This window comes from Eubalaena glacialis, chromosome 11 (assembly GCF_028564815.1).
Source record: "Eubalaena glacialis isolate mEubGla1 chromosome 11, mEubGla1.1.hap2.+ XY, whole genome shotgun sequence".
Classification (NCBI taxonomy): domain Eukaryota; kingdom Metazoa; phylum Chordata; class Mammalia; order Artiodactyla; family Balaenidae; genus Eubalaena; species Eubalaena glacialis.
The window spans coordinates 101,043,575-101,062,204 of NC_083726.1; the positions used below are offsets into that span (position 1 = coordinate 101,043,575).

Consider the following 18,630-nt stretch of genomic DNA (forward strand, 5'->3'; position numbering starts at 1 on the left):
TTGTCAGTGTGGCTTTTTAGAATGAAGTGTCAAGGTTCTAAAATCTAGTGACTTTAATAAGAGTGGTAAGATTCCATTTTCTTTTGAAAAGAAAGGCTGTTTAACTTTAAATATTTAGTACTTTATCTCCTTATTGCTAATTAAAAACTATGCTCAGAAATAAGCCACCCACCCACCAACTGTTTCAGTCTCTCAGTTTACAAGGCCCATGATGCAGACCCTCAAGGCGCCCGATGCAAACCAGAGGCCTTTAAAGACAGTGCGAGCTCAAGGTGCTTCTTTTTACCAGGTGCTTTTACATATTTTAATCAAAATATATATTCATTTTTCATGTTAGTTAATTTTCTCCCTCTGTATGATTTTTAAAATATTGTAACAGGTCGTAGGCCACAGTAATTTGAGGGGGTTGAAGTGGAAGAAGCTGATGTTGCAAAACACACAGCTAAGAACATTTAGACCATGAAATACAAAAAAACTGGATAGGAATGTATAACATGACTTCTTTTGCAGATCTGCAGATTACCAAGGTCCTAAATTAAAGCCAGCCAACTCCATGGCACATATTTTGAGTTAGGGGAAAGAATGGGGTAAGATATGATGATCATGATGACTACTACATAAGAGGGAAAAGAATACATGGAGAAGATACTCCCAGTATGGTAAGAAATGGCTATCTTTAGTTTTTACCATACCACAGTACAGAAACAACCTTTAAATAACTCCCATACAAATATAATCTATTCCTAAAACATTGGGGTGGGGTGGGGTAGGGAGGCGGCCCCTGAAAGGAAAAAAAAATTTTTTTTTAAGTTTTCCCTAAAAATCAGTTGTGCTTTTAGAGTTAATCAAAATTAATGGCAAGTTAGTAAAAATTTTGCTAGTGTACTGCAGACCTCCAAGTACATATCAATCAAATACTCTGCACAAAAACTTCAGGAAAATGGCACACTTGATATTCAACAGCAAAATGTTCAGCAAAGCCATGCTAAGAACTGCAGCATCTTGAAAAGCACGGATGAATTGTGTTTTTTTCCAAAAAGACAGAAACAAAAAAATGGAATAAGAAAAAGACGAATGTTATGAGTAACTCTGAGGATAAACCAAAACTGTCACTGAGGGATTCTGCAGATGATAAAGCAGTGTCATTCACTGTCCAAGACCTTACTTGCTGGTACAGTTGGGGTCTTAGCGCCGAGTTCTCAATCATTGTGTGAACCATGGTGATAATAGGTTCATTTTCTTTCATCTATTTCAAATCAGGAGGAGCATACAGCAAACATCAGTTTACAGCATAGCTAGATTTGAAAGACGACACTGTAAATATAGCCTCTACTTTAATATCTTCCTAACAGTGCAGTTGTTTACATATTATCCCAAGGTTGCATAGAATCAACTTAATATAAACCATTTCAAACAAGTATTAAATGCTGTAAAATACTTCCAAGGTTATAAAAAAGCTTACTAATTGCAATAAAGGTTTTACTTTATAAATATAACCAATATTGTCCATTAATGAATATTCCTATATATACTAGAATAGATTACAAAAGCATCAAGATTCAAGGGATAAACTAAAGGGCGACAACCTATGAACTTAAAAGGAGAAAAATGGCATGACTTAATCAATTACTTATATAGTAAAAAAAAAAAAAGCTTAAAATGATATTCAGTTCTTTATAAGGTTATTCAGAAAAATTTTAGTTCTCTACAAATAATATAATAACATATCCTGTCACTTAGACAATCACACATTTTATTAATCTTGATAGACATTTATATATACTCTATTTTGGATTTTCTCAAAGTATAACACTGCATGTAGAATGATTTCAAAGACATGCAAACTAAAATTTATTCAGCAAAGACTCAGTGAATCTCCCTAGCTCCTTAAAACGCTGAAACCATGTTTCACATTTCCAGCTATGTTGTACTTAATTACTGCCTCTAGAAAAATATTTATTTTAGCAGGCTCTGGGCTCAAGAATTAAAGCATTCAAAAGACAATTTTATATATATATATGGTAAAAGGCCAACAAAGTTTGTACCGTTTGTAAGCAGACAAGTCTGTTTATAATTGCAATTTGTAACACTTAGTTTATATAATTTTCATCCCCCATATTATAGAAAATAAGCATTTCTATCATGGTTAACAAATGCTACTTTACTGATTTAGCTAAATCTGCAACAAAAATTTACTAATATTAAGATTAAATGCATAAGTAAAAATTAAATCTTGAAAACTGTATACCTAGACAATTTTATTTTCAGTCTAGTTACCAATGTTTCATGTCAATAATACCTGTTTTGGTTGTTAAATGAGAAACCTCCTGTGACTGGTTTAATCTACTTTTAAAAAGTTTTATTCAAGGTAAGTAATTTGTTTCTAAATCTACATATTTACTTATTAGTAAAGAGTATAAGAGAAAGACTAATTAGTACTTGGGGGATGTTTAATAATTTACTTGAAAATGAGTTAAATGCTTTGCTTCCTGCTTTAATTCCTTCTTTGAACTAAACGGTAATACAGGTTTAGTTTCCAATTAATTGCTAAATTATAAAGCTATTATAAAAGGTCCACTATTTTATAATAATAAAAATGAGAATGTATGAATTGGGGATGACACTATTTTCATAATTAACTTCAGCAATAAATAAGAAAACCTAAGTGGAAATATCTTGGAAATACACTTAGGCAATGCCAATATATTTCTGTTTACAACAAAAACACATATTTTTACTTGAAATTTGTAAGTCCAAATGTTTACAAAAACCACCTAGAAAATGAGATACTTAACTCTAGCCTCTTTCTGAGGTTTGAGGTACGTTGGGGCTAGTATGAATACAGAGCATCCTTTGATGTTACTGTTAGAAATACCTTGATTTAAAAACCCATCACCAAAAAACTTATTCAACACAATTCTATGCAACCACACCATAGTTGGTAGGATCTTGAGCGGAACTTCCCAACTGACACCTGCGGGCTGGGAAAGGGTTCCAGATGTCTGGAGTTGGGGACCACCTCAGTCCTCAGAGGGCCTGACATGCTCCCAACAGCACGGCCTCAAGTTTCTGTCAAGGTGAGCACACCTACTGTCACTTTTCTATGTGGGCCATATAGGAAGGAGGTTAGAAAGCACTAAGATAGTGTTTTATGTTTCAAAAACACCTGCAGACATCTCCTCTTTCTTTGGCGTTCCTTGTCATTACTTATCTCAGTAGTTCTCAAACCTGACTGAGGAGAAAAAATAAATCACCTGTGGAGTTTCCAAAACAGGCAGGGTTGAGTGGGCTCTGGCAATTCTCACTGGGGGCTGGCGGGCAGACAGCCTTGAGAATTGTACTTTGTTTTTGTCTTTCTAAAGATCCGCTGGTAGGTCTGACAGGAAATCAGGCTTGAGAACAATGGTCCTACCCTGGCACTAATTTAAGTCATTGAGGACCAATTCAACCATCACCATTAAGGAATTCTTCAAGGTCTTGATGAGTTGGTACTAAATGTTGGTCAGGATACCTGTGCAACTATCAAAAGATGAAAAATTTCAAACTAATGATCTAAACACAAGTATATTGCATGTAGACTAAAATAGTCTTGTCTTTGTATGAAATACAGCATCAAGAGACTTAACCCCCTTAAAAAATCAACTGAATCTCCTTATTAATAATATTAGTGGACTCAGCAGAATCACAGGGTGGGGGGCCGGGGTATCACTATGAATCCAATTTCCAGTTGCCAGTTGTTCTATTATCCTAGCAACTTCTAATATCCGTTTCAAAGTCTCTATCTCTACAGAAATTGGACCAGCTAGGAATGCAGAAGGAACAGGATATTATAAGTCATGAGATAAATGCTCCAGAATAATTTTTAGGGGGAGGGGCGGGAAGGAGAAAGACTAGCAGTGAGCAAAGCCAGGACAATCATTCATATAGTTTACCCTTGGGAAGATTAATTTCCCAACCCCCCTTTAGGTATAAGAAGTGGCTTAATTGCTATTTATTTATTTGGCCGCGCGGCATGCGGGATCCTAGTTCCCCGACCAGGGATCAAACCCGAGCCTCCTGCAGTTGAAGTGCAGAGTCCTAACCACTGGACCGCCAGGGAAGTCCCTTAACTGCTCTTTGAAAAGTTTACATAATGATTCATCTAGAATAGCATTGTCCAATAGAACTTTCTATGATGATGGAAATGTTCTCCATTAGTGTCGTCCAACATGCCACACCAATGACTCCTCAGCCCCTGAAATGTGGCCAGTGTGACGGAGAAAATGAATCTTATTTTTATAAAAGTGTAACTAACTTAAGTAGCCACATATGGCTAGTGGCTATTATACTGGATTGTAAGTCTAGAAATTCTAGACCAGTAAAGTTAAGTATAATTTCCCCCTAGATTTGGATCTCATTCCCATAAGGGAAAACATCTGCTCAAGCTCTGTCTAGTAAATGAGTCTGAATTCTGCGAGTCTGAGCTTCCTCCCTCTTTTGGGGGCGGGGGCAAGAAGTCTGGATGATTTCTATCCACCCTACAGAGCTTTTGTCCTTCACTGATAACCCATTTCTGTGCTGTCATTTTCCATTTAAATGGAAAATGGATTTTTCCTGAGTTCTTAAAGACATCTTAGAAAAAGAATTTTTAAGTTGGGAATCTGTCTTAACAATAGCCAAAAACCCTGATAGCCTAATCACTGAAGAATCCATCTCTCAAGAATGTCCTCCTGTGTCTAGATCAATAAACTTTTAAGATGTGTGGCAAAAATAAAAGGCTAAAGAATTTGACATGCCCAGGGTGAAGCTGTGAGGAATGCAGGGGCCTTTGTAAACAGGTCATTTGGATAATGACAATGTAAATGCCTTCCACTCTCATTCCAGGCACTTCTGAAAGTCCGAGAACCTGAGATTGAAGGGTATGACTACCTATAGAAACCAGGCATTGTTTAACAGGAAGCAGGAAAATCTGAAGTGACTTTTTAAATAGAAGAATGTAAATAAGTCTCTTTATAGCCGATGGGGCAAAGTATGGAGGTCTATTTCTTTGGAAATTTTAAAGCAATCAGAACAAACTCTTCTATGCTATATATGGTTTCTAAAGGTAAAACTTTGGGAAAGTATTACTATCATATGTATTCAGAAAAATCAATGGTACTTTAAATGATGTAGCTAGACCATACAACATATCCTCTTTTTCTTCAAGGGAGAAAGACAGATTAAAAACAAAGAAAGAAAAAGAAAAAACAAATTGCGACACTAACACAGAAGTCAAATGTATCTGACATTTCCTTAAAAGAAAAGAAGGAAAAAAAAAAAAAGAGCATTTCTAGACTGACTGATGCTGTAAGTACTGGCTTCAGGAATAAGGTCCATTTATTAAGAAATATGAAAATACCCCTAATCCAGCAGAACAAAAGGAGGGTAATCTCTACACACAAACTTATTTAAATTGCTGAATTTTTTAAGCCACCATTTTGAGGTATATACCTGTGGTATATTTTGAAGTAAACTTTTAAGGTCTAGGCTAATATCTTTCCAAATAATTTACATATATAATTTATTTACCGTGAGTTTCATCCTTTTTCACCTACGAGTCTCAAGAATTTTTAAAAAAATTAAAATCCTTTTGGCTACAGGATACATTTTATAGATCTGATTTTTACTTCAGTGGCTTAAATCTGTTTTCCTTGATTAATGACTGTTTTTTTTTTTAAACAATTGCTCCTTTAACTTTAAGTAATGTATTATCTGATGCCACCATCTTTATTCCTGGCATCCACAGGCAACTGAAAATATTAAAAAAGCTCAAAATCCATTTTGTAAAAATGCTTTATTGTGGAAATAAATAAATATTGTGTTTGAAATGGTCATATATTTCTCTTCTTTGCAAGCATTTTGTAAAACGATACCATAAAACAATACTATTTTAAAGGGACAAAACATTCCCAAAGTGAAAATCTTACATCTCTGTTAGCTAAAAAAAAGTATTTGTTCTGGCCAATGGGTAAATCTACTAGAAAAATATATTTGAGCTTTAAATCAAAAGTAAAATATCTTCTAGGTACAGGATCTGGGTTTTATTAATAGCAAATATATTCTTACTGAGTTAAAATTGGCACTTAGTAGCAGAATTCGTACCATTAATTCAAAGATTTATCAGCTTATGTTTTAACTACATAATCACATCCTTAGGTTGATCCCAGAAATGACTTTGGCATTTATGCTTAACTTTATTTCCTTCCTGAGCTTTGAAAATCATTTACAATTCTACTTTGCAAGCTCTAACATCCTGCCTGACACTGAGCTCCATAAATCTCAGCTGAATGAACTTTCTGAAAAAATACATTAAAATAAGACAGAAGCAAACAAAAGCCACAATAATTGGCTTATAAAAATATCTGCTTTTGTAAATAAACTGTGGAACTGTGTAAGTATTATGCATTTTAGGAGGGGTGGGGAAATTTCATTTTCATTTTCCTATCTTGTTAGATAGAAGAATAGCCAGTTATATAACCAAGAGCTGATATTCTTCAGGTAACAAAGATCAGCAACCTGAAATAGAACTATTCTATAAGTACAAGAACAACTCTTGATTTTGAAGGAAGAATAGATTTTTTTTTTAAAAAAAAGAAAGAAAATTCATTAATACAAGGTATTCATCCTAGCTTTGTGATTTTGGACAAGTCATTCAACGTGACTGGGGATAAAAGTAACTGGCCACATGCTGCAGAGGCAAGTATTAGAAGCAGATGGGACACGGTATATAACAGCACTTTGAAAACTGTGAAGTGATACTTAAGCTATTAGGATGGACAGACGCTGGGCAGGTGCACATTGTAGAGAATGGGGGTGCTTCTGTAGTATCTGAGAAATGATGAGGTGCTGGCTGGAGAAAAGGGTTTATGGGGGAGGAAGTATTTCACAGGTTGGTAGGGGGTGGTGGTGATGAAATGAGGGCTTGAGTGACAAACGAAAAAGAGACTTTATTTTGTAGGCAACCGGGAGTTTGAAGTTTCCTGAGTTAGTCGAAAGACAATGTGGCAGGCGCTTTGAGTACTGCCAGGATTTGTTGACTAAATGGTAACAAGGAGCTAGTACGTGGAAGGTGTTTTGGTGGCTTCTATGATCCTGACTAAACACCATGCAGATATTATGTATCAGCTAAAGTAAAATCTGTTCGGATGGTTCTATAGAATTCCATGATTTTCCTGTTTTCAGTAAAAGTGTTTTTTGAAAGTACTTTTAACTCCAGTTTCAAGGTATTGTTAGCTTTAACATGAGTTGGTGTTGGGCACATGAAATATTAGGAGAACGTAATACAACTCCAGGAGGCTGGATGACTTAATTCTGCCATTTTCATAAATTTGTAGACTCTCCTCACTCAGAGTGGTTGAACAGCAGGCAGGGTACCAAGGACCATCACATTGGGGGTCCTTCCAGGTAGCCTGCCGGTTGTTTTTCTTTTCATCCACCAGGCTGTGAGAGGCTGTCCGAGCCACAGCTGGAGGAGACTTTCCTCTTTTCCCACTTTATGTTCTAGGTCTAAGCAAACAGCTAAAGAAAGGTCCTAATCCTTCTCAAAGTCCATCAAGCTCTTCCCCAAGGATGATGTGTTCAATAAATGTCTGTTACATCAATGGGGTTAAAGGTGACCAATATTTTGAACCACTTCTGCTTTCAGTTTTTTGGTCAGGGAATTGAGGGATCAGATAACAACCTTAATTTTGGACACGCTGGAGATGTACTGAAGGCAGAACTTCCAAATGGAGATCTCCGTGAGCAACTATAACTACGTAACAGAAACTGCAGAGAGAGGTGTTTTAGATGCCTTTTGTGCCCCTCTCCACATCTTCGGTTTCAGGTCTTGCTGGGTGTATGGGCACCCACTGGGTGCTCATGTATGCATAACCTCAGTGTGCTAGAGAGTTAGTCTCAAGGGACAACCCTTGGTCAGTGGAAGACGGGCGTGAGTACTCTTCTCTAGTTCAGCTGGGTTTCTATTTGTTTGTCAACAAGTATCAGATGAGGCCCCAGTTGCCTATGGCAGTTGATAGTATATAGTCTCACTCTCTGTACTCCTGTACCTTGGAATCACTTCCTAAAGTAAACTTCCTGCAAACAAGCCCACATCAAGGAAGCCCACATCACAGGCTCTGCTTTCTGGGAGAAACCCAGGGGCTAGAGATGAAAAGTAACAAAGAGACAACTAGTAAAATAATGAGTCGATGAATGTTCAGATGAGCGAACACCAAGAAACAGGGCACTTCCCCAGTTAGGGTTGAGAGGGGTGAAAACAGTTATCAAGAAGGGCCAGGTGAATCACTGGTAAGAAACAGGAGAACCATGATAATAATGGGTAAGCATCCGATAGGCCGAGAGATCAGAGTATTGACACACATGTATTAAATCTTTCCACTTTCTAAATTCTAATCTACCCACTGTCCATTTCTTTATATTCTGCCATTATGATGTCATATCCTGATTAAGAATTTTCTCAGTGTCATCTCCCTCTCCCACTTCTATGATCAAATATGCAGAGGAAGGGAGAGACAGAAAAAGAAAAAAGGAGGAATGGTGTGTGAGAGACAGAGAGAGAGAGAGAGAGAGAGAGAGAGAGAGAGAGAGAGGAATGCTCTGAATAGCACGGCAAAAGAAAATACAGATATTCTACACTAGGTAACTAGTTTGGGTTAGTAAGTGTTAAATAATATTCTTTCAATTTTCCAGTTTCCTTAGTTTGCTTTTTTCAAATGCCTTTTCTATATCCCCTAGAAACATTACCTCCTGTAGCTCTCAGTCATCCCTAAAAATAGAAGCTCTAGGACCCCTTCAAATATTAGAGAAAATGGGATCTTGCTTAATAGCCCAATAGAATGAGGTTGCTGAATGGACAACAATGAAAGCCATCAAGAATCTTTTCAATCATCTTGTTAGCATTTCTTCCCTTATAGGGAAGCTGTCTTTCATGAACACAAAGAACAAAAGGCAAGAAAGTACTGAGATTTTTACCTTGAATGGTTTCAGTACCAATTACATACACCCAGTTAACTGTTCCTTTTTGCATTTCCCTTGGCGTAAGTATGTTTAAAAGTGGTCAGAGTTCCTGTTTTTACATTGTGGTTTCTTGAAAGGATACAGAAAGCATGCTGATGAGCAATGTCCACAGCAACCAGTAATATTAATAGAATATCAGAATTCTTCCAAAAGTCACTAGCAGTTTTAGCGCACGGCTAATAAAATATTAATCTTTATAAAAGAATTACATTATAAAACCTGAATGCTACTACAAAACTTTTGCAAATCAGAAACTTCAGCTTACTCTTGAAGATGTTTTAGAGGTTAGTATGATCAAAAATGACTCTCATCCTCCTCACAAGCGTTTGCTCATACTTTAAAAAAATGTGCTGATATAAGAAGGATTGAGCTATTGACTTGCTAACCTTCAACATTTTCATGCAACAAGAACACCACAGGTATGCTTGAGCTGTATTTTTCCTTTCTTGTACTATGGCAAACTGGTTTGTTATGAGAAACTTCCAGCTTTTCCATGAAAATTTGAGGATAAGGTCCTTTAGCCATCTGGTGTTAAAGAATATACCATTTGATGCTAAATTCAGAAATGACTTAGGTATGTTCCATGCTGGGGGTGGGGGGGGGAGACAGCTCCAGCTGGGTAGGGGCAAATGAATTTCATAAAATGATCGTAGCAGAGTCATATTCTTTTCACAAAGAACTTTTGGCAATCCCCAACACAGGTGTGACTGACTGAGGGATGTCCCTTCCTTTCCCGTTCTCATGCAGCTGTTTCTGATGCAGTTAACTACAGTGACGCTTGAAGGGACAGGGGTAAAGGCAGAATGTCATAATTTTAAGGGCCATTTGTGAAAGCACATTCGATGTTACCATTTTATGTTTAAAAAATGAAAAAATATCTGCTGCAGTACCAGCACAAGCAAAGCTCACAAGTGTAGGAGTCAAACTCCATTTATTGTATCAGGTTTTCTGTAACGGGGAGGCTGGCTACTGGACTGTTTAATCATACTGGTGGCTGGGGGGAGGAGGAGGAGGTAAGAGGGAGAGGAGGGCTGGCATATGCTCAAGATTACCCACCAGGGGGCAGCGTGCTTGCAAAAGGCCTCTGAAGGGCTGCTGCAAGTCTCTAGATCCTTCTGTCCATCCCTACCTACATATTTCTTCATCTCAGTTCTTAAGCATCTCATTTTCTCTTACCATGGCCTACATGGAAAGCTGGCAGAAATTCCCCCATAACTGCTCTTCAATCACTAACAGAAAGAGAAAGAAAAAGCAAGTGAGGAAGAAAGAAACAAATGGCGGGAAGAAGAATGGATGAAGGGATGGGAACACGGCCTAATCTCCCCAATCCTATTAATCCTCCCTTTACGACTGATCGAAGAAGCTCCAGCCCCTGTTCCACCTCTTCATCCACAGAGGCCTTGCCTAGTTCCCTCTCCTCAGCTCCTGCTCTAGTTTCTAGGATCCCAGCTTCTTTCCTTTGCTCAATACAACCAGTCCTGGTCCAGACTACAGGAGCCGAGAACTAGACACCGGAGGAAATCCTCGTAAGGGACAAGAGTAAGAAAATGAAGTCCCTGCTCGCCATGTTAGACCTGCTGAAGTGGATATATATGCCCCGGTTGAACAGCAGGCGGTTGATAACAGTCAGCTTCTATGGGGACCTGTTACGCCGGCTTCAAACAGATGATTTGCACGTGGCTCCATGAAATATTAGGAACTCCTAGTCATCAAATACATGTTCAGCAGGGTCATATAGCTCTAAAACTCATGCTCAATCTTGCCCTGTTCTGAGAAAAAAAGAAAATATATCAAGACAGTCTCCTTTCCCTCACCGTCAAAGAATGGCAACAGGACACTCCATGCTTCAGGAGGAGATGCCCTTACAACTGCTGATAATCTCGAATTTACTCCAACTTCCTGGCAAGTACAGGGTCACTGCAAGATTGCACTTACGGCCTTTCTCCCCTCTCCTATATTCTGGCAGTAGAGGAATGAACGAGGGAAAAGACAATGTCAAATCCATTCCAGAGGTATACTGTAGGATGAAATTTCCAAGTTTCACTTAAACGGTACCCAAAAGCTTCTCTAACGTTCAATGATGACTAAGCTAAATGAGAAGAAAATGAGTTACTGATATATTATGTATTTATTCATTTTCGAAATAGAACCTGGATGAGGTTCATAAAGTACCCAGTTAGGATTATTTTATTTTCACAGATTATACTTTGGGGCTTTATCTTAAAATTCATAAAAATGACAAACCTAGGCTCATCTTAAGAAATGTAGACGTTGAATAGTCTACTACCTGGGCTGTAAAAACATAAACAAACTGTAATAGCGTACTTCAGAGTAAAACAAAAAGCAGAAGAAAATTCTACCATATAATTAGTATAGCTTTTGTTATTTTTAAAAACACTTCAGTACATGACTTGTCCTCATGATGGTGATATGGCACCAGAAGTCAAGAGTTTTCGATTGACTGTATAATATGTAAATCTTCAGCATTTCAGACAAGGCATTTTTATTTTTTATTTGTTATAATATCAGAGATGAATTTACCTCTGAAGTAACTCAGAGACTACCGTTTGGTTCTATTGTTCATGAATAGTGATAGGGATTAAGAGAATTTAAAATCCATTAAAAATTGGCCTTAGGTTATTCTGATGATTTATTTGAGCAAGCAGAATAAGTGTTGAAAGAGTATCAATTAGTACATGTTCTCTTGGTATGATATACAGTCTATAAAATGTGACCAGAGCCTCTGACTTTCAGGTTTTAAAATCTACTTTCAAATTTATAATTACATAAAACTCGTGAATCAGTTTATAAACCCAGGCAACCAATAATGCCCATAAAAATACACCTGGTCACCTAGAATCGGCTACTGGCAGTAACAAGATTAAAAGCTGGAAATGTTTGAGCTGAGTGAAAAATTTCATTAAAATTCAAAATTACCAAGAATTCTTTCTACATAACTTAATAACCTTACTACTGATGTAAAATACAGGACAGTTCAAAGGTAAATATTTCATTTATATTAAATGCAATTATTTGAAACCATAAAATTTTTCGATTTATTTAAAGAGAGATTTTTCTTTAGGAAACCTTAAGGATGTACACATTTAGGCATATCTGAGTTTCTGGGCAAAGCCCTCACGATGTTTTTTATGCACTGTCTATTATCTAAAAATGGTCCAATTTTTGCCATCAGAAATAGTCTTATTTCAATGCAAATCATCATTTAAACAATCAAATTCTACAATTCTCATTATCACAAAATTTTTAAAGTGGAATAATATAACTATTTTGGGATCTCATGTAAGAAAAAGGTGAGTTACTGGAAAAGCTCTGCTGACATGTTGACAGAACAGAGAGGATCGATACAAAGTTGAGATTTTTATTTTAATTAATTAATTAATTAATTAAAAGACAACACACATTTATTCTCTTATACTTCTGGAGGCTAGAAGTCTGAAATCATCTCAATGGGCCAAAACCAAAGTGTGGGCAGGGCCATGTTCCCTTCAGAGGCTCTAGGGGAGATCCCATTTCCTGGCCTTTTCCACCTTCTAGAGCGGCACTCCTTAGTGCGTCGCCTAAAAGTTGAGATTGTAGAAGTCACCTTGCCAAGGGAGCAAAGGACGGGCACAGAAGCCTCAACTGGATCTGGGCCACTAAGGCCAAGGGAAGAAACAGCTCAATCCGGGAAAGGGAGGTGAGGAGAGGCATCATCTTAGCAAATGGTGGTCTTTTCGATACATTTACCTGTCCTTTCCCAAGAGCTGCTCAAGTTCTATGTGTCTGCAATGCCAGTTTTGATTTGTTGAGGTGAGCAGTAAATTAACAATAAATTAATAAACCACTAAGTTTATTTCCAGAGATTCTAGATAACTTCAGAGTCACATTCATATCGTTGTTTTTAACCCTAATTTTTGTAATATCCCATTGTTTGTCAGAACGATCTCTAGCTTTATAGACAGAGGTGCTTTTAAGAAAGTTATTCCCCATGTATCTTAGAAGCCTTCTGGCAGTGTGGAATTTTGAGGGACGGCTTATCTTACTATTTTGTTGGCAAACATGTCTTTATTAGATTGTATAATGTACACTGTGGTTAAATTTAATAGCACCAGTCTCTGAAGTGAAGACTAGACTTTGGATTCATGAAATGCTGATTTCTAAAGCATTCCAATAGGCAAAACTATGATGAAAACATTTTGTGGGAAAATAAATGACAAATTAACAAAAGCATATTTCTTTTAAAAATTAAAAGAAAAACGATTGAACATCTTTTCAAGGGTTATCCTAACGCAAAATCCCTCTTTAAATAGAACTAATTTAAAGCAGTACATTATTATTTTGTTTCAAACAGGGCAAATATAAATATGTAAATACTGTCTTACAGCATTTTCCGCAGTAACCTCTTTCATTTGATAAAATATTCAAGTTTGGACGTTTTGAAAACAAGCTAAAGCAAATTCTAGCTTAATTTATATGCACAAAGAAAGCATTCACTAGAAGAAATTTTATGTTTAAGAACATATAAAAAATCCTCAACAAATTAAAATTAAATACTAACAGGGAAGTTCATAAACGCCAACATTTAGGAGCGTCAGTGAGTCAACTTCCACTCACTTTTCAACATTTACCCTAACCAACCACGCTCACTGCCACTGAGAGAACGCGAACAACTGCAGGCCACTGTAACACTGACCTTAGCAAACACCAAACACTGGGAGCAGGTGGCGAACAATTACAAAATATCTTCGTCGCACATTTCACCCATCGTTAACCTCCCCTTTGGGAATACAGACAGCACCACACCCACCTCCTCCTGGCCTTCAACAAGGCATTCACAGCTGGGTGCCTGTTTCTTTAATTAGGTCACCTCCAAGCTGGTACAAGCCAATAAGTACAAGTATTCTTGGGATAAGAAAAAAGAAATCTAGAGAATCCAGGCTCTCGATTTCCGGAGACCTGGCGTTTGTTATCCCACCTCATCTCCACAACTGTCCTTTCTAACCTGCTTATTCTGGTATTCCTGAATTCCCCTGGTGAGGGGTCTCTTAGTCTGCCACTTGTAAAAGTCACACTATTAACGCAAAATGACTGAAATATCTGAGTAGTCCGAAAATTGTACTACATTGAAAACATTAAAACATAAGGTATGATAAGTAAGAAAAATTCTTCAAGGCCCACCTGATGATCCAAATACATGGTGTTCCTTTGAAGGTGATGTGAAAGGATTTCATTCTAGTAGGCATCAATCAAGGTACAAAGGGACAGAGAAAGAGGGTGCGGAATTCATGAAAAGGTCAATTTTGAAACAGGGAAAACAGGTAGTTTGTCACAACCTATATTATACCACAGCACACAACAACTTCCACACACATGCTCCCCTGTAAACGGCACAGATGATGCATACAATGATTATAAATTACACTTAGTTTTGTAAGAAATTAAGTAGACATGCATATAAGCTGAAACATGAAGCAGAAAAATCCTTCAAATGGCTTTAGCAGACTCAAGGTTAGAAGCTTTACATGTTAATTCTTTTCTGCAATATGGTACTACTTCTTTGGATGTTTCTCATATAACCAGAGGCTATTCAACCCTTTGAGAAATGTTTACGTGTGTTCCTTTTAAAAATCAAGAACACACGAAATTAATCTTTGACATTTAAAAGGCAGTACTATTAAAACGCTAATCACTTCTCAACTTAATACTTTATGGGAAACGACGGGACTCTTCAATATCTGTTTTACCGGAGGTGGAAGTTAGTGTTTGAGGAATGACAATAGTATTCGGAAGTCTGCATGCATTTCCTCCCTCACAACCAAAAGTTGGTGGGTGAGTGGGTGGGTGGAAGGCTACGAAGAAACGCAGCCGACCCACGTTTTCCTTTAATAACGTATAAGCAAGGGAATTCTCAAAGGGTCAATAGGAGATCGCGATGTCGGCGCCGCAGTGGTGGGATGGGCTCATGCTCACGGGGATGACGCTGATCGAACCGATTAATAATGAATGGCTCAGCGTGAGTGACAAGAGCAGACACACAGACACATGTCTCCATAGCTGACCTTTGGGCTGTGCGCCTCGAGCTTTAGCTGCATGAGCTGTGCTAACGTGTGCTCCCGGACACTACTCAGCTCCGCTTGCTGCCGTCTCAGCTTTATAAGCAGCAGCGTAAGCTCCTCTGGCTGAAGGAGTACAATTTAAGAATCCAAACAGTGGAAAACAGATTAATTGTGGTCTTAAGTGACAGATATTAAACCAAGATTTCTTGGCAAGTTTCCTCTTACGGTTGACATCAAACATAGTGCCTAGGCACTATGATGATAGGTCATACATAAATGCATAGATATCTAGAGAAATAGAAGGAACAGTATTACTTGGTAAGATACAGCAAAACAACAGTCTATTAAGGCATTTTCTCAGAACTCATGAGAGAATATTTAAATCTTAAGTATAAAAAAGTGCAATGCCAAAAAAAAGAAAAACACCATTATAAAGGTTTGTACATGAGAGCTATTATTAAAATATATTTTAACGAGATGTTTAAAAATGACACCTAAGACTTTTATAGCAATAGAACAATACCTGCATGCCCAACACTCTATCTTAGAGAACAGAAGGTAAACAAAAAGAATTAAAATTCATGTAAAACTTGGATGACACCTTCACATCATTAAGCTCAGTCAGTACCTGAGATCTACTAACTGCTTCCCAGTTATATTTTTAAATGCCACTGTTAGTGTTTTCACAGGATATTTTATATTGACCAAAAGACCAGTTTTTATTTTTAAGGAAGAAAAAAATGTATTTACTACACACAGAAAGTTTCCATGTGCGCATAAACCCTCCTTCCACCCTTGGCGGAGAGCAGAGAACCTTTTGGTTCCTGATTGGTTACTCTGATCTCTGAGGGGAATAAGCTTTCAAAGGTAGATACAATTCCTTAACAGGCCAATCAGATATATTTTTTTTCGTTAGAAATGCAGTAAAGTATGGTCATTGGCAGTCTTACAGGCCATAAAATATCATTCGCTGTTTGACTGAGCTTTGTTATGATTAAAAACTGCACAGAGACCACAGGGAGACTCTGCTCACTTAAGAGCTACAGCTATGCTCTTAAAACTTCCGAGCCAAAAAGCGTTCCCGAGATTGACTTGTTTTGCCTACAGCACAGCATTACACTTAGCTTTCTTCTATTCTGTTCATTTGCTGTTGCCCTTTATTTTCCATAAAAAAAAAAATTTTGGGGGGGGGGTCACAAATCATTTTTTAAAAAATGGAAGTACAGTTGATTTACAATATTATGTTAGTTGCAGGTATACGGCAAAGTGATTCAGTTTCATATATATATATTTTTTAGATTATTTTCCATTATAGGTTATTACAAGATATGGAATACAGTTTCCTGTTTTATACAGTAAATCCTTGTTACTTATCTGTTTTATGTATAGTAGTCTGTATCTGTTACAAATCAATTTTAACTGTTACTTGAAGTTACATTAAAGGTTATTGCCTTCAAGAGGAAAAAATGTCAGAAGTAAACCATAGTTACTATTGGATTCTCTGAGTATCCACACGGACGAGACAATAGCTTCTTAACAGTCAAAGAATGTGTGTGCATGTGTGACTTAAAGAAAAAATTTCTTAACAGGAAAAGAAGAGATGCTTTTGCTCTGAGGCCAACCACATCTTGTGACCTCATGACTGTGAGACAGTCCATATCTTATGTCGTCATATCAAGCTCTAGAGGTCTTGCCAGAGAGAAAGGAGAGTGGGGCAAGGGATTAGATAGTCTAAGACCCAGAGGGATATTTGACAGAAATACTAAAAGAAGAAACCTTAAGACTCTGGTTTATTACTTACGGAGTTAAAGAGATTTTCAAAAGCATGAAAGATTACAATAAGTTTGCTAGATGTTTAAATTTGAGGCAAAATAAAAAGAGGCACAATTGATTCCTCCAAAAGGAGGAGGTGGTAAATAAATTTTGTCCTAAATGGCCACTAGAGGGAGCAAGGTAGAAGAGAAAATTTCATAATATGATACTTAGCATTATCTTATGATTAAGGTCTGTTTGCCAGATCAACAATCTAATGTTTAACATTTCCAACAGTTAAACATTTTTAGTTATAGTCAAGCAATATCTATCGCCTTTAATAAGTAAACCACAAGTAGTTTAAAGCCAAGAAATCTGCCTTATATCTAAGCATGTAAGAGATGAAATAAAACAATGTTTGAAAAATACATAGAAGATAAACTTGTTTTGATTACTGCAGGAAGGGGATTTTAAATAATGAACAACTATATATATGGTCCTCAAATCACATCTTCAAAGAAATTAAGACTACCTACTAATATGAAAGCATAGTTCCCCTGATAAAAGAATGCCATTAAAATCAAATGAAGTGATGAAAAATCACCCTTTCTCTTCAATTTTAAGAGTAATAGTGTCCTGGTAACATAACTCCTTTCCAATGTGAACAGGAATAACACTGACTACGAAATGGTAAAGGTAAGTACTTGCTTGAACTTAGTATTTCTAACAGTCTCTCTTTCTCTGCATAAATATGTAAATCAGTTTCTTTTCTGCTCTAAGGTAGTTAATCTATATAAAAATCCACAGGAGAAACTTGACAGGCCTGTGGTTTGACTATAGACACAGAGTTGCTTGCTGGATTTGTCTCCCTAAGGAACTACTCCAACTTCCGTTTTAAGGAAGAGGAAATTAACATTCAATGAAGTAAAGAAACCCTCCCAGGTTATAAAGTAAAGAAACCCTCCCAGGCTATAAAGATTCTGGAAAACAGAATCTTATATTTAGGCAGTCAGACATTCAGGGAAAGGAATCAGGAAGACACTGAAATGGCGACATGATTCCAAATTCTACTGATGAGCATCTCTTCCACAAAACTAGTGATGGTTTTTCTCTGGGAGGCACCTCTCTGAAAACTCAAACTTAAAAGCTATGTCAGATATGTGCTATCATGTGTAGCACATAAATAAAACATGATATGCTAAATAAAGATATCGTACTCACCGTTTTGCCTTGGAGGCTCTGGGGGCTAACAGACTGTAAGGTTAGGCCAGCTGGCATTGACCTCCTGTCAGGCACATACATGTGCTAGGAAGATAAAAGGCACAGTATAAATTCTGTGGTCAATGTCAGTGATGAAAATCATATTACAAAATGCCATTTAAAATTGCTATTGGTGCTTATGAAAGAAGATAGATACTAAAACTTCAGGACTAAAACACAGACATTGATGAACAGAGTAATTCCATACAGTCTGGCTCAGTGGTTCTCAAACTTATTGGTCTCAGGAACCCTTTACATCCTTAAAAAGGAGATTTTAGTGACAAGAGTGGCATTATTTTACAGTTTTGCAAATCTCTTTAATGTCTGGTTGGATTTTCATATCTGCCTCTGTATTCGATCTGTTGTGATAATCTCTTTTAGGGGAAGAACATGAAGAAAAGCCACCTTCGATATACGTAATTAGAAAAGGGAAGAGAACTTGAATAGCTTTTTTGGATATTTGCAGATGTTCTTCTTTGATACTGCACTAAAGGTCAAAAAGTGGTACTTTCTTAAAGGTTAGTTG

The 18,630-nt window shown here is 37.0% G+C and overlaps 1 protein-coding gene across 6 annotated transcripts in view; it reads right to left on the minus strand.

The window, feature by feature from the left end:
* Positions 1 to 18,630, minus strand: part of PLEKHA5 (pleckstrin homology domain containing A5) — a 233,205-nt gene that overhangs the window by 39,235 nt on the left and 175,340 nt on the right. For 5 of the 6 annotated variants that reach the window (XM_061204775.1, XM_061204774.1, XM_061204773.1 and 2 more), the window contains one exon: positions 18,066 to 18,149. In XM_061204775.1, coding sequence (XP_061060758.1) covers positions 18,066 to 18,149 — 84 coding nt within the window. Of the gene's footprint in view, positions 1 to 1,165; positions 1,247 to 14,214; positions 14,269 to 15,095; positions 15,216 to 18,065; positions 18,150 to 18,630 lie in introns of all 6 variants that reach the window. The other variant, XM_061204779.1, reaches the window with a different exon arrangement.